The sequence below is a fragment of the Zootoca vivipara genome, chromosome 8, assembly GCF_963506605.1.
Source record: "Zootoca vivipara chromosome 8, rZooViv1.1, whole genome shotgun sequence".
Taxonomy (NCBI): Eukaryota; Metazoa; Chordata; class Lepidosauria; order Squamata; family Lacertidae; genus Zootoca; species Zootoca vivipara.
The window spans coordinates 81992632-82008905 of NC_083283.1; the positions used below are offsets into that span (position 1 = coordinate 81992632).

Genomic DNA, 16274 nt, shown 5'->3' on the forward strand with positions numbered 1-16274 from the left:
TAAGACACCACAAGCTTTTAAAGAAATCTTATTACTGCTTTATGTATACAGTGGTGCCTCGACTTACGAATTTAATCCGTTCCGAAGGTCAAAAAATTTGTAAGTCGGAAAACGCCATTGGAAACGCAATTTCCCATAGGAATGCATTGGAAACGGAAAAATTTGCAAGTCGAAGCAACCCTATCTAAAAATTCGTAAGTCGAAAAATCCCGCGGTTTCCTTTCGGATATCGAGACATTCGTAAGCGCGTGGCCATTAGCCCCATTCGTAAGTCGAAAAATTCAGTTGCCGAGTCGTTCGTAAGTCGAGGTACCACTGTATTATGTTAGCCATCATGGAGGCCTCATGTGTGGCAAATCTTGTAAATAAAAATAAATGTAATATACCATAAATAGGGAATCTATTTAAAGAGAATAAAGGAAGAAGCTGTTCCGTGCTTTTACCTTGAATTCTGGCCTGAACACCCCATTTGTTGTGCTTTTATATTCCACATTCTGATTTATAGGAAATTGGCATGACATGCAATGTAACACACTAATTGTGCCACCTTAACAACAACTTCAGCCCTTAATAGTATACTCCAAGATTGCTAGCTTTCCTGTGTCTTTTTTGCTTGGAAAGGCACTTCTGTTGTTGCGTTTCTGTATTTGCATTTTGAGAACACTAGAAAAATGGCTGCATATTGGAGGAGTCAGGTGTCTGAGATACTTGCTTTGCATTGTAATCCATGCATCTCATCTCTGACAACATAAGAATGTATGTGAATAGCCATCATGTGCAAATCTGAAAGTAATGTTTTCCTGCAACAACACAGCCAGTACTTTACCTGCATATGTCCTGACTGGTTGGCGTAACAGATGTTTGACAGAAGATGCGAGGAGCAGAAACAGAGGTTGAACCGCCAGCCTGCAAGAAAACGTATGTTTTCAGGTAAGTGTATTTCGCACAACAGGATTCTCTTCCTAACTACAATACCTCGGCTTAAGTTCTCTGCGGTTTGAGTACTCTCGGTTTGAGTACTCCATGGACCCGGAAGTGTTTACTTCCGGGTTCCGCGGCGCGTGCATGCACAGAGGCGCTCTATCGGCGGTTCGCACACACACGCTATTGCCACTCCGTTTAAGTACTTTTCAGGGAACGACCGGCTCCCCGGAACCAATTGCGTACTTAAACCGAGGTACCACTGTACAAGAGAATTGTTACACACAGAGAGAACATTATCCAGAGCAGTACACATGGGTGTAGAGAGAGAAAATGGTAGCGGTGAGTTTACATCTTTATAAATAGCCATTCAAATACTGGTGGAGCCTCTTCTCTTTCCCTTCCTAGTTTTGACAATGAGAATGGAATGAGTGATTTGACATGACAAACTAATACAATTAAAGGAGCCAGAATAGCCTATAATTTCTTGTATGCATTTGCTTCCTATGGCAACCTTCTCCAAAACCCAGTGCAGATGTTCTATTTTGATGACCAATTTTGTTCAGCATCCAAAAATAGTCCTCTTGCCTTTTCAGTTTTTTAACAACATGAATTCTATTTACTACTGCACTGTTGTATGAAAGCACTGCTTAAAGATGACTGTGATTAAGTGGTACTGTATACAAATTGTTAAAACAAAATTAAAGAATTCTTGTCAGTAGACCCATTTAATAATCTGTGATCCAGATACTAATTAAAAGAGTTCAATCTCTTAGCCAAGTAGCCAGATTTTAAGATATTGGCTGAGAAGAGCTGTAAGTCTGTAAATATAAGATGTTTCCCTTGTTTACCTACAGCTATAAGGTTTGATATATTTCAAGTCTCTGGGAAATCTTATAGCATTTAACAAATGTCCCAATAAATGATTTAAAAACAAAAACAAAAAAACCACCAACCTTACAATGTTTCCATTCTGCCCTCTCCCTCTGCAATTTCACATTCTAAATTGCTGAACTTCTAACAAAAAATTGTTACTTGTCCCTAAGATCAAACATCATATCTAAGGATAGGAAAGCAGCTAATGTAACATCTTTTTTAAAAGGAATCCTGAGGATCCTGGAAATCACAGGCCAATTAGTTTAATGTCTGGCCCATAGAAGAATAAACCCTGCTGAAGCAGAACCAGCATGGCTTTCTGCAAGGGCAAGTGCTGTCTCACTAATCTATTAAAGGTCCCTGAGAGTATCAACAAGCATATAGTTAGTAGTGACCTAGTTGACATAATGTACTTGGATTTTCAGCAAAGTACTTTGTGAAAATCTCTTGAGTAAGCTTTGCAGTCATGGGGTAAGAGGACAGGTCCTCTTGTGGATCAGGAACTGGTTAAGCAACAGAAAGCAGAGATCTGAATAAATGGACAGTTTTCCAATGGAGGAATGTGAAACATGGAATCCCTCAAGAATTAGCACTAGGCCCCATGCTTTTAAACTTGCCCATAGCTAGAGTTAGGGATGAGCAGTGAGGTGGCCAGGTTTGCTAATACTAATCTTTTTAGGGTGGCTAAAACAAAAAGAGATTGTGAAGAGCTCCAAAGGGAACTCTCCAAACTGAGTGAAATGCAGTAGTACAGTGGTACCTTGGTTTAAGAACAGTCCTGTTTACGCATGATTCGGTTTACGAACTCCACAAAACCAGAAGTAGTGTTCCAGTTTGTGAACTTTAACTCGTTCTAATAACGGAATCCGAACGGTGGAAAGGCACCGGCGGTGGGAGGCCTCATTAGGGAAAGCGTGCCTCAGTTTAAGAATGGTTTCAGTTTAAGAACGGACTTCCGAAACGGATTAAATTTGTAAACCGAGGTACCACTGTATTAAAAAGTCAGCATCAACAAGTGTAAAGTGATGCACATTGGGGCAATACCCCCCCCCTCTCATGGCAGTGACTGACCAGGGACAAGATCTTGAGGTCATAATGAAGAACTGTTCGGCAGTGGAATTTGCTACCAAGGAGTGTGGTGGAGTCTCCTTCTTTGGAGGTCTTTAAGCAGAGGCTTGACAGGCATATGTCAAGAATGCTTTGATGGTGTTTCCTGCTCGGCAGGGGGTTGGACTGGATGGCCCTTGTGGTCTCTTCCAACTCTATGATTCTATGATTCTATGTTGACCCAGTGTACAGAAGCTTTGAAAAAGGTAAATTCCATGCTAGAGATCACTAGGAATGAAACTGAAAATAAAACTGCCAATATCATAATGCTGTTATGCAAAGCTATGGTGCAGCCACATTTGGAAGAGTGTGTACAGTTCCATTTGCCTCACCTCCAAAAGGATATTGTAGAGCTGAAAAGGGCAACCACAATTATCAAGGAGATTGAGCAATGAAGAAAGGTTACAACATCTGGAGCTTCTTAAGTTTAGAGAAAAGGAGAGTAAGAAGAAACATGACAGAAGTGTATAAAATGATGCATAAAGTAAAGGTAAAGGAACCCCTGACCATTAGGTCCAGTCGTGACTGACTCTGGGGTTGCACGCTCATTTCGCATTATTGGCCGAGGGAGCCGGCGTATAGCTTACAGGTCATGTGACCAGCATGACAAAGCCGCTTCTGGCAAACCAGAGCAGCACATGGAAACGCCATTTACCTTCTCGCTGTAGCGGTACCTATTTATCTACTTGCACTTTGATGTGCTTTCGAACTGCTAGGTTGGCAGGAGCTGGGACCGAGCAACGGGAGCTCACCCCGTCACAGGGATTCGAACCGCCGACCTTCTGATCAGCAAGCCCTAGGCTCAGTGGTTTAACCCACAGCGCCACCTGGGCCTCTGAAAAACCAGGGATTTGAGGTCAAATGATGCATATAATGTAGAAAGTAGATAAGGGAAAGTTTTCCTCCCTCTCTCACAGCACTAGCTCACTCTGGGACAGCCCATGAAGCTGAATGTTTGAATATTCAGAATAGGTAAGAAAATCCTTCTTCATTAGGGGTCAGCAAACTTTTTCAGCAGGGAGCCGGTCGACTGTCCCTCAGACCTTGTGGGGGGCTGGACTATATTTTTTTGGGGGGGGAGAATGAATTCCTATGCCCCACAAATAACCCAGAAATGCATTTTAAATAAAAGGACACATTCTACTCATGTAAAAACATGCTGATTCATGGACCTCCCGCAGGCCAGATTTAGAAGGTGATTGGGCCGAATCAAGCCCCCGGGCCTTAGTTTGCCTACCCATGTTCTTCAAACAGTGCATACTTAAACTATGGAACTCCCTCCCCCAGGAGGCAGTGATGTCCACCAACTTGGATGGCTCTAAAATGGTTATGCTCTGCCTCCATGGTCATACTTCTGAATCCCAGTTGCTGGAAACTGTACTGGGGTTGGGGTTGGGGTGCTCTTGTGTTTGGGTCCTGCTTGTAGGTTTCCCAAGGAATCTGACTGGCACTCTGAGAACAGGATGCCAGACTAGATGGGCCACTGCTCTGATCCAGCATGTTCTTCCTATGTTCTTAAGATTTAATTTATTTTAATAGTCTACTTTAATATTTCTGTTACCACAGGTTCTTGTAATCTCTTCTTCCAAGAATTGAGCAACATCTTACCTTTGCTACAAAATTTCTAATCTTGTCTGCCAATAAATTTTCTACAGCATAGAATCTGCTGTAAAATTAAGAAATCCCCCTGCTATTTCCTTAGTTATTGGCTACATTTTTTTTGCAGCAGTGGTGGACTGAGATCATTTTGCTTCTTTTTCAGTAAAATAACAAGCAGTTTGTCTACCTTGTCTACCTTCTTCATTTCTCAAATGTTTTTAGTTTAATGAAATGCAGCACCTTCTCCATCTGAGTACAATTTAGCATTTTTAATGGTTTCCTTGCTACTTTCAGTTTTTTAAATTATTATAAACTTCTCTAAAATACATGATTGCATGCTCTCTCTGCAAGAATCTAATTTGGGAGGTGAGCTGAAAAACCTTATGGCTCAATAATGGCCACTGAATGGTGGTAAGGTATATCAGAAACAGTACTGTGAGGAGATGGCTCTCCCAATACTTGGACTAAAAACCCCAAGGTCAAAATCTCTCCAACCTTAGAGCCCACCCAGTCCCATATTCACTCTGTTTTCCAAACTGCACACCCAGGGTGGGTGAAAATGGAATTTGGTGTGCACAAGAGTGGGGTGGCGTTCCAGTACAGAGTATCTTTTGATCTTTTGCATCATTAGCTCAAGGACATTCCCACCCACAATCCCTAAAGTCTAAATTATCTAAACTATCTTACTTTTAAGGGGCCCAGGTGGCGCTGTGGGTTAAATCACAGAGTCTAGGGCTTGCTGATCAGAAGGTCGGCGGTTCGAATCCCTGCAACGGGGTGAGCTCCCGTTGCTTGGTCCCAGCTCCTGCCCACCTAGCAGTTCGAAAGCACATCAAAGTGCAAGTAGATAAATAGGGACCGCTCCGGTGGGAAGGTAAACGGCGTTTCTGTGCGCTGCTCTGGTTCGCCAGAAGCAGCTTTGTCATGCTGGCCACGGACAAACGCCGGCTCCCTCGGCCTATAGAGCGAGATGAGCACCGCAACCCCAGAGTCGGACACGACTGGACCTGATGGTCAGGGGCCCCTTTACCTTTTTACCTTTACCTATCTTACTTTTAAAAGACATCTGAAGGCAGTTTTTAATGTTTAATGCTGTATTGTGTTTTTAATATTCGGTTGGGAGCTGCCCAGAATGGCTGGAGAAACCCAGCTAGATGAGCGAGGTATAAATAATAATAATAATAATAATAATAATAATTAATGCAGACAGACATAACCAAATACAATCTGAACTGCAAAACATCCCTTTCAGCAGCGCCCTGTGCAACGCCAAAATTGGCACGCACCCTGCCTCTTGCTCTCCATTCTAAATCATAGTTGCAGTGCCACACGAAGCTCCGAGTCCAGTGCAACTGAACCAGTTGTGCTCTTCTAAACCCACCTCAGCAACAAGTCTCTGACATGCCCCCCAAAATAAATGACAGCTCTCATGATACTTCAAACCTCCAGAGCCAGCCACCACACAGCCCACCCAACAAATGACCCAAGTAAGGAATCTCCACCCCCAGGAAAAATGGCCATCTAGGAGCCTAGAACTCAGAGAAGGCACACAGCATGCTCCATGATGAGGGAAGCAAGGGGGGAAGAGGGCACTTTGCTCTTCCAAGATGTGTCCCAAAACTCACAGATAATCCCAATCTGTTTGAGAACGCCCCCGATAGAAACAGCAGCACCTGTCATAATGTTGGAATTCACGTACACATAGCAAGACTCAAACTCAGCCCCAGACCTTGGCATGCCTACTGCAAAGTCTGTGCTGTTCACTTCAGAGGCACTTCCTCCTTTGGCACCCCAAATACCTTCCTTCAACAACCTCAATACTCAGTGCATTGTGGACACCAATTCTCATTTGTTCTCCCCATCAGAGTAATCAAGAACCCAGAGTATTGGCAGCCTAAGGTATCACAACTGTCATCATTCCACTTTCCCTCTCCAGCTACCAATGTTCATGATGTGGCAGGATCAAGACACTTCTGCTGATCAGCACATGTTCACTACTGACATTGGTCTCACAGAACCAGGCCCGTGCATGCTTATGCAGAAGCATAAAGGTAAAGGTGACCCCTGACCATTAGGTCCAGTTGTGACCGACTCTGGGGTTGCAGTGCTCATCTCGCATTATTGGCCGAGGGAGCTGGCATACAGCTTCCAGGTCATGTGGCCAGCATGACAAAGCATGCAGAAGCACAGGAGCCCCCCAATAAAATATTTGGCTGGAGCCCCCGAAGGTTGATGGGAATTGTTCAGGGTGTCAACAACCTATATTGTCCACATACTACCTAATGATACACAGCCATAATATGAAACCACATGTCCACAAAGTATATTAAATTACTTAATTCTGAATAAGAGTTAAAAACCTATCCACAAAGATGTGGCTAAACTCATCCATGACAAATAGTAATGAAACTCTAACATCCCCAGCGCCACAGATAAAGATTCAAAACTCAAGATTACTAAGAGCCAGCATGGGTTTCTCAAAAAGAAGTAATGAGAAACAAATCTTATTCTCACCCACCCTTTTTAAAAAAAATTGTTGTCATTTTTTACACAGAATGGTTATTGACATAAGCATATACAAAATGCACTAAGAATGATAAGCGTAGAGACCTGAAATCTCCTAACAAAAGAAACATAAAGAAGTATTACACAATACCTGTTCTTTCTCTTTCACCTTGTTCTTAGAGACTCTAGAAAAAGTTACATCCCGGGCTGGAATCACGGAGATTTGATGCAATGGCATATTCATCACACCACCAATATAGAATTGGTCCTCTCTTGTAGATGATGTTCTGGATATTAAGTGCACTATCTGGCTTTACTAAGCCATACACCTAAAAATAAATGGCATGGGATGAATTTGCAGAAAACTGATGAGAAAAATATTTTCAATATACTGTAGTATTTATATGCCACCCAGTAGCGAAAGTTTCCTGGGTGTTTTAAAAGTAAAAGTACATGAAAATAAAATTTAACACTGAATAAAAGTAAAAGTTGTGTAAAAGTAACACCTAGAGGGGCTCCCCATTCCCAGGCAGAATAGAAAATTCCAAGCCACTCAGGCTTTGTATATCAAAATGAATACAGTATACTGAATTGGGCTCAATGATACCGTAAATAGGCATTGAGTACAGATATTTAAGGACATGGTCATGAAAGGTAAAGCCCATCAGAATCTCAGATGCTACATATTCCACTAGCTGCAGCCTCCAAACCATTTTCAAAGGTAGCCCCTCATAAAGACAGCAGAAACAGAAGCAGTTGACTGTGACCAGGCAATTCCTGGCCCAAAATGCCTGGAGCTAACAAACCCACTTGAACTGGAGAAAGGCACTCCACATCATCCAGACTCCCTTAGGTCACAAATCACCGTAGAATCCATCAGTACCCCAAAGACTACACACCAGGCCTTTTAGGTGGTGGCCAAAACAAGCTGCCTTCCTATTTGTTGGATCTAGGAACAACTAAGCCACAGCACTTGTCAGGATTCAGTTTCAATTTTGTGTATATACATCAAAACAAAAGAACAGATTTCTGAGTGCTATTTCTGTTACCTACCAGCTTCAACTGGCCTTTTACAAGGAAACTGGAAAATTTTAATGCCTGTATCATAGTAGCAAAATACATTAAGTCAGCTGCTAAAATTAATTTGGACCCTATTATTATTATCAGCTCTAAGTAGGGGGTATTTCCCCTCAGTTATGAGACATAAAAAGATCTTGAAAATGTGTGCCTCCAATTCATATTCTGCAATCCTTTTTCAACAGAATAACCAACTACTTGGACCAGGAACTTGACACTATATTGCAAAGAAAAACTCCAATTTCAGTGAATAGTTGAGAGAATTAACCTGCTGTGTTTCAGCATCTATCACAACCTCATAGCTGGTGGAAGTGAGACAAGGGGAGCAGGGCAGCCACTGGATATCTCTGAGGTCAAAGTGCCTCAAGAAACCCAAACCCAAATCAATTCTTACCTGACATGATGGCAAGCCAGGGAAATTTCCAAGCCTAGGCAACCACACCTTTGAATCTTACTTCTGTACAGTCTTCCAAATGGGAAAATCAAATTCCAAATGGGCAAAAATAGTCCTTGCCGTGAGCCTAGGCAGAAAGAGAAGTTGAGAAAATAAAACACAAGTAAATGAGTAAACTTTATGATCACTTGAGGACCTCAAGTCTAAGTACTGTCTTTCACGATGTGCAGCATGTTCATTTGCAATGTTGAATCAGGAAGGTCTTCAGCTCAGATGCACTCCGTGTGTTAATGGTTCTAGAGCACACTAGATTCCTCTGAGACACCATAAATCAGCCTGGAAAGTAGATGCCAAGCAGCATGGAGCTAGGGATGTTTTGTGCTATAAGATAGGGAGCTGCCCCAAACCCTTTCCAACCAGATATATTGTATAAGCATGACTATTAATATTAGTGAACTCTTGGGAGTGGATTCCGGTGGGACTTTTAACTCCAACCAAATTTTAGGGGGCGTAAATGAATACTTGCACCATATTTTGAATCTACTTTTGCAACAGATATGTGCTCTGTGGAAGACAGGAGTGCCTGGTGTGCTCTGGTCCATGGGGTCATGAAGAGTCAGACACGACTTAATGACTAAACAACAACAAATGTGCTCTGTGATTTGATGCTAGTATCCTATGCAAAAATCATGAAGACCAGACCCATTGGAATTGTTGCTATGGGTCAATGTTTGTGTCATAGCAGTGCTGGCAAGGGCCAGATATGTAATTATTACTCTACAGCCTATGGATCAATCATAGAATCACAGAATCGTAGAAAGGGACATTGAGAGTCATCTAGTCCAACCCCCTGCGATGCAGGATTATCAATGTAAGCTTTCATTCAATGGTTTTGAGAGGATCCCCTCGGAAAATCATACAATGATCCACTTTTTATTCACTACGCAGTAGGTTTTCATGGTCACCTGTGTTAATTTTGTATCTCCCAATATTCTGATAATGGCTAAACACCACACATCTGCCACACTATTATGTGACTAATTTGAACCCAATGTGTTTTGACTACTGTATATGCAATTTTCTCTTTAGGTGCCATCCCTGGAACGTAGTTTGCGTGATCTGCTGGATCAGATAGAAGTTCCATTCAGATCAACATCATATCATTTATTACAGTGGAAAATCAGATTGTGTCTAAAAACAGGGCATGAAAACAATATCCCCTCTCAAAGCCTCCAAGGTTCTATACAACTATTATGTATGGCAAGCACTCAGTGATCCAAGTATCCTCCATGAGTATTTTCTACTTTTCTTAATATTGTTTCTGTGTCCAGGGCAGCTGTCTACCAGCACCATCAGGTACATTGGCTGAGACCCTACCTGTGTGCTATCTCACCAGAGTAGTACATGCTCTGGTAATATCCTGTTTGGACTACTGCAATGCACTCTACATGGGGCTACCTTTGAAGGTGACTTGGAAACTACAACTAATCCAGAATGTAGCAGCTAGACCAGGGGTCCCCAGACTTTCTGCGCGGCGGGCCGGTGCCCGCCGCGCCGACCGCGCAGTGGGCCGGAGGGCAGGGGAGTGCGCGGTGCAGCGGGCCGGAGGGCGGGGGAGTGCGCGCCCGTGCGCATGCGCACACGCACACGGGCGGGAAAAAATCACCAAAAATCGCTTGTGCGCATGCGTATGGGCCTCCCCCGACCCGGAAGTGCACCAGAAATGACCTCTTCCGGGTCGGGAGAGGCCCATACGCATGCGCACAAAGGATTTTCGGCGATTTTTTTGCCGATTTTTTAGATCGTCGCTGCGCCGCGCGCCGTGAGAGCGGGCGGCGGGAGTCGTCGCGGGCCGGATTGGAAGGCCGATTGGGCCGCATCCGGCCCGGGGGCCGTAGTTTGGGGACCCCTGAGCTAGACTGGTGATTGGAAGTGGCCGCTAGAACCATATAACACCGGTCCTAAAGGATCTTAATTGGCTTCATTCACTGAGGTCCTCCTCCAAGGGTCTTCTGCTGGTTCCCTCACTGAGATTAGTGAAGTTACTGGGAATCAGGTGGAGGGCCTTCTCAACAGTGGCACCCTTCTTGTAAACACCCTCTCATCAGATGTCAGGGAGATAAAGAACTAGTCGTACATCGGAAGTCGAATGGAATCCATTCTGGAAGTCCGTTTGACTTCCGAAACATTCAGAAACCAAAGTGCGGCTTCTGATTCTGATTGTTCTCCTGCAGCCAATTGGAAGCTGCGGAAGCCCCGTCAGATGTTTGGCTTCCAAAAGAACGTTAAAAAAAACTGGAACACTCACTTCCAGTTTGTGATCGTTTGGGAGCCGGAACGTTTGACTCCCAAGGCATTTGGTAGCCGAGGTACGACTGTACACAACTTTTAGAAGACATCTGAATTGGACTTTTAGAAGACAGCCCTGTATTGGGAGGTTTTAAATGTTTGATCTTTTTATTATGTTTTTATATATGCTGTAAACTGCCTAGATGGCTGGGGAAACCCAGCCAGATGGGTGGGGTATAAATAATAAATGATTATTACGGTATTATTTAAAAATGTAAGCTAGTGGTCCCCACCACTTCCTGTAACAATACAGTAGACCTGCAAATTATGTGCATTTAACTCGTGAACTTTCAGCTTTAATTTTTTTTGCAAGAAAAAAGAAGGGAGGCAAAAACTGAGTGGACATCCAAAAAAACAAACTGGCAATTCCACCTGCAACTGCACCCACTGCATTTTAACTATGCGTGATTTTGGCTTTACGTGTCTTGCTGTTGTGCTGTACATTTCATATATTTGTTCACCGTACTTTCTTGTCTACTGTGAATCTTCTACCCAAGTTTCTCCACACCATAATGCCCCCAACCATACCATGCTCTGCCTCAGTCACCTTTTGTATAAACTAAAAAGGTCCAGGTTGCTACTGCCTTTCCACCACAGGGGAGATGCTCTGGGCCCTGATCATCTGGCTGCACCTTTTCTGCACTTTCCCCAAGGCGGAGTTGCTGGCCCTGCCCTCCCTTTTTGGAGGGAAACTTGTGCACAGCATCCCACATGCTGTTGCCCTACGGATATGTATGGGGCCAGATCTTCACACAGCGGCAGGGGTCCCCAACCATAGCCCCCCCCCCACTATCCACTTCCCAACCACATACCCTCCAACATTTCTCTGATGGAAATAGGGACCTCCTATACAAATAATAATAGCAACAACAACAACAACAACAACAACAACACTCTCCCATCTGACTGGGTTTTCCCCATACACTCCGGGCAGCTTTCCTCATCTATAAAAACAAAATAAAAAGTTTGAAAAGTTCAGATGCTCGGGGGTCACATCCCTGCATACCTTCCAACATTTCTCTGATGGAAACTGGGACCTCCTACTCAAATAATAATAATAATAATAATAATAATTAACACTACTGTTCTGAGCTAGCATGACAAGAGGAGGAGGAGGGAGAGCCAGTGTGGTGTAGTGGTCAGGAGCAATGGACTCGTAATCTGGGGAACCTGGTTCGCTTCCCCGCTCCTCCACATGCAGCTGCTGGGTGACCTTGGGCTAGTCACACTTCTCTGAAGTCTCTCAGCCCCACTCACCTCACAGAGTGTTTGTTGTGGGAGAGGAAGGGAAAAGGAGATTGTTAGTCGCTTTGAAACTCCTTAGGGTAGTGAAAAAGCAGGATATCAAATCCAAACTCTTCTTTCTCCTCCTCTTCTTATTTATACCCACCCCCATCTGACTGGGTTGCCCCATACACTCTGGGCAGCTTCCCACATCTATAAAAACATAATGAAACATTTGAAAAGTTCCCTACACTTCAGATGCTCGGGGGTTGCATCCCTTCCAACTTTTCTCTGATGGAAATTGGGACCTCCTATTGAACAACAATTATTATTATTTTACTATTTATACCCACCCCCCATCTGACTGGGTTGCCCCATACACTCTGGGCAGCTTGCCACATCTATAAAAACAAAAAACAAAACATTTGAAAAGTTCCCTATGCGGGGCTGCCTTCAGATGCTCGGGGGTCGCATCCCTGCATACGTTCCAACATTTCTTTGATGGAAATAGGGACGTTGTCCGAAGGGAAAGCGGGACGTTCCCGGGTCTAATCAGAAACCGGGGCTGTCCCTGGAAAACAGGGACCTTGGGAGGCTCTGCACCCCGCACCCCCACTGCCCCCGGGGGGGGGGAGGAGAGGCACCTTCGCCTCGCGGAGCAGCGCCGCTTTCAGGGCGGCTCCAGAGTCCGCTCCCCTGCGCCGGTTCTCCGGCTACGGGCGCTGCTCCTGCCCGGCGGCGCGGAGGGAGAGGGCCCCGGAGGGCGCAACGGCCGGCCCCGGGAGCAGGGAGACGAGGCCCCGGCGCCGGGTTCCCTCGCGGCGAACCGGCGAGGCCGAGGCCCTTCTCCCCTCTGAGCGCTCACCTCGCCGCCGCCGCCTCACGGGGAAGCCGACCAGGCCGACGCTGCCGCCGACCAGGCCGCCGCCATAGCCAGGCCGAAGCCCCGCGGCCCGCCTGCCGAGCGAGGCCTCCGAAGGGGCACCTGTGGCGCCCGCAGAGCAGGAGCACGACGACGGAGACGACGACGACCGACGGCCGCCCCCGGCCGCCTCTCACGATTGGCCGAGGAGGAGGAGGGGAGGAGGGGCATGAATAGGCCCCGCCCCGCGCCGGTCGAGCGCGCAAGGCTCCGCGGAGGGATTCTCACCTCCGTCGCTCGCGCGTTTATTCCGTACAGTCCAGACGTCGCTTGCCTGCTGCAGATAAATCTCAAGAAGGCGGGTTGCAAAAAAGACGAGGCCGTAAAATCCGGAAAAATTCACAGCCTCACTTAAAAAAGAAAAGCTTTATTTATTTAGGAAACAGGAGCTTTTGTCAGGATGAAACAACTTAAAAGGCAAGTACTGCTTGCTTATGACACACACGTGTGTGCTCTCTGTACAGTATGTGTGTGTTTGGTTCTAGAGGACAACATGAGCGTTTCCACCGCGAGAAGACACACGATCAGCTGCAAAAACTGAGTCCTGTTCATACTGAAAAGAAAAGAAAAGAAAATACCACGCTGACATACAAAGCACTTCGCATTTGTAATTTTGAAGGAAAATGCAGCCAATCCACTTTAAATTCTTTCACTGCAATGGTTCAGCAGCCAGCAAGTTTTTTTTTAAGGAAACTTGAGTGGTTTTTTTTTTTACTGTTTATTTTATTATTCTTCACTCTGTATCTGAGCAGGGAGAAGTCTGTCTGTAGTTCTGAAATGTTGACTATAATATAAAAATAACTTCAGACATCGAAGCAGAGGACTTTTCTGAAAGGATGTGCTCTGCAGGCTTCATCTTCCCAGGAACTGCTGCTTCCAGCACACTTCTGGCAATTCATAGCTGAAGGCTAACAAATGTGCTAATCATACCCTCAAATAAAGAGGCATTTCCCTCCTCAAAAAGCTGTTTATAGCAGCCCCATCTGGATAGTACAAATTCATATTTTTCCCATGCACTGATGAAATAGCACATACTGTAATGCATTTATTTGGACTTGTTGGCTGGCAGAAGTTGCATCACCATGGACTGAGAGAACTTGGGAAGCTCTTCTGTGGTTACAAGTTAACATTTAGAGTTACAAAGATACACAGCAAATTCCTCTACACTTGATTTCTCTTGAACGGTGTATTACTTAAGGAGGCAGCTTTTTCTTCAGGGAATTTGCATAATTTCTTCCAATGCAATGCCACAATATTCGTGAATGTACTTTGCAATGTAAAGCAGCAATATATTTATGTCTTTGGCAGCTCTCATGTTTGCTTGTGTTTTTTTTAAAAAAGCATTACAGATCCAAAGCTCTAATACGAGCTGGATACACAAAAAATTGTAGTTGGATGTATAAATTGTGTTTTTAATTGGACAGCATACATTTCACCAGGAACATTTCTCACTTCATTATCAAACTGGGCGGACACACTCCGTAATACAAAGGGACAAAGTAATTGGACGAAGAGGACAATTCTGTGTTGGCTGCATGCTTTATCTTGTTTGGGTCTCTCCACCCCCATTGTGCACAAGAGTTGAAAACCACTGCCATAGGGTATATTCTGGAATGTACACACAGTTGACGCGCAGCACAAACCAGTTCTGTTGGGCTCTAATGTTAAGTCACACTATGAACACGCTCCATGTTTTCATGTGCGCTGTGCACTGCCAGAGAATATTAGGGAAGCTGCCATTACTAATTTTCTTAAAAGTGTAAGAACTCCACTCAAGCTAGGTGCAGAATCCCATTTTTAATTGTGATCAACCAGCTGTTTGGGAGAAGCCCACAAGCAGGGCATGACAGTAACCCGTTTGTGCTGCAGCAACTAGGACAGTAAGGAGCTCTTAAGAAGACGCGAGTCCCAGCCTTCCTGGAACACAGTTGGAAAACAGAAGGGTTCCCTGCTTCCGGAAGAGACTCCAGTGTTAAGAATGTGGACGTAGTCTGCCTTTGAAATGGTGTTTGTCTGTCCCTTGCAAGCAACAGCGGCATGTGTTGTCCTCTCCCAGATGTTGCAAGGTGTTCACATAGAGACAAACTGCCGTGATTGTATAGGCAGGCTGCTTATAGCCACATGTAACTTCATCAAATGCTTCCCAGACTATAGGTGGGGTTTCATGATGAATCTATTAGATTACCCAAGCCATGTTTATCTTCATAGTATTTAACATAATTTTCAAGGGCATTCACCCCATCGATCAGGCATTATTTCAAAGCTACCGGATTCCTCCTCATGGCCCAGAGTTTCTCCTGCAGCAGGAATTATTGCAGTTTTTACAACATAGTCAAAGAGTGTGTTTATTGATGGGTTCTTGCACAGTTTACTTTTATTCTTTTTTAAAAAAAAAACCCTAAAGCAATTTCTGGTCAATAGTGTTTTCTTTCTTTTGCTTCTCCCTACATTAAACAAGTGCATAGTTTAGGAAAGTGTTAAGGCATTTCATATGGTGAAAAACATGTCCTGGATTTCGGTTTGGTCAAACGGATGTCCCTTCCTTGGCAACCTCTTCATTTTCTCCCTGAGGCAGAATGAAAAGTAAGTTATTGCACTTTGTGTTCTAAACAGTTTTCAAGAAGCAGCTTGCCAGAACAGGAAAAAAAATGGTTTAAATAAACCTTGTAAATTAAGATTACAGATGTGAGGAATTCAAATGCGGTTTATACTGGGGTCTTACAGAGGCAAAATTAATGTAGGAACTATGGGGTTGCTAAATTGTACAATTCCCCCCTCCTCCTGCATAATACACCATGTGCTTATCTGCATGCTCTGATCTTACTACCTTGTACAAATTGTATCTCATATTGCAGAAGGCAATGGGGTGGGGGGAAGCAGGTGCTGGGCTACCATAGTCAACAGAAGCCCTATATTTTTAACAATGTTTAGTGCTGCCCTCCAAGTTCTTCAGTACCAAAAATTGTTTCTTGTTCCAATAGGAGACAACGCCAGGTTAATGTGGGCAGATGAGACAAGGAAAGAGAAGGAATTCCAAGTACCGTTTCCTTAAGCTGTTCTTGCAGTTTTACCACTGTGTCTTTTTCCTTAGCCAGCTGCTCTTGGGTGACTTGCAAAAGCTCTTTTAGTTTGGTAGCTGCACATCCCAAGTCCTTTGTTAGCTTTTTCTCCTTCTCTAGTGTTTCCTTCAGTTGGCAAAACAAACAAACAAACAAAAACAATCAATTATTCTCAGGGCAACGGATGTGTGGTATTTCCAAGGAGGTGAAATTCAGTGGTGAGTTCCCACACCTCTGCCTA

General features: G+C 44.3%; 2 protein-coding genes across 4 annotated transcripts in view; both read right to left on the minus strand.

Annotated features, from left to right (window-relative positions):
* Nucleotides 1-13103, minus strand: part of LOC118079333 (uncharacterized) — a 30739-nt gene extending 17636 nt beyond the window's left edge. Inside the window, exons 1-4 of one of the 2 annotated variants that reach the window (XM_035103450.2) lie at nt 12918-13095; nt 8480-8606; nt 7160-7337; nt 827-906 (exon numbers count right to left, since the gene is read on the minus strand). In XM_035103450.2, the coding sequence (XP_034959341.1) occupies nt 827-906; nt 7160-7252 (173 nt within the window). In that variant the 5' untranslated portion in view covers nt 7253-7337; nt 8480-8606; nt 12918-13095. Of the gene's footprint in view, nt 1-826; nt 907-7159; nt 7338-8479; nt 8607-12917 lie in introns of both variants that reach the window. The other variant, XM_035103451.2, reaches the window with a different exon arrangement.
* A 2227-nt stretch (nt 13104-15330) lies between these two features.
* Nucleotides 15331-16274, minus strand: part of RRBP1 (ribosome binding protein 1) — a 33264-nt gene continuing 32320 nt past the window's right edge. For both annotated transcript variants that reach the window (XM_035103461.2, XM_035103462.2), the window contains exons 21-22: nt 16016-16159; nt 15331-15540 (exon numbers count right to left, since the gene is read on the minus strand). In XM_035103461.2, the coding sequence (XP_034959352.1) occupies nt 15499-15540; nt 16016-16159 (186 nt within the window). In that variant the 3' untranslated portion in view covers nt 15331-15498. The remainder of the gene's footprint in view (nt 15541-16015; nt 16160-16274) is intronic.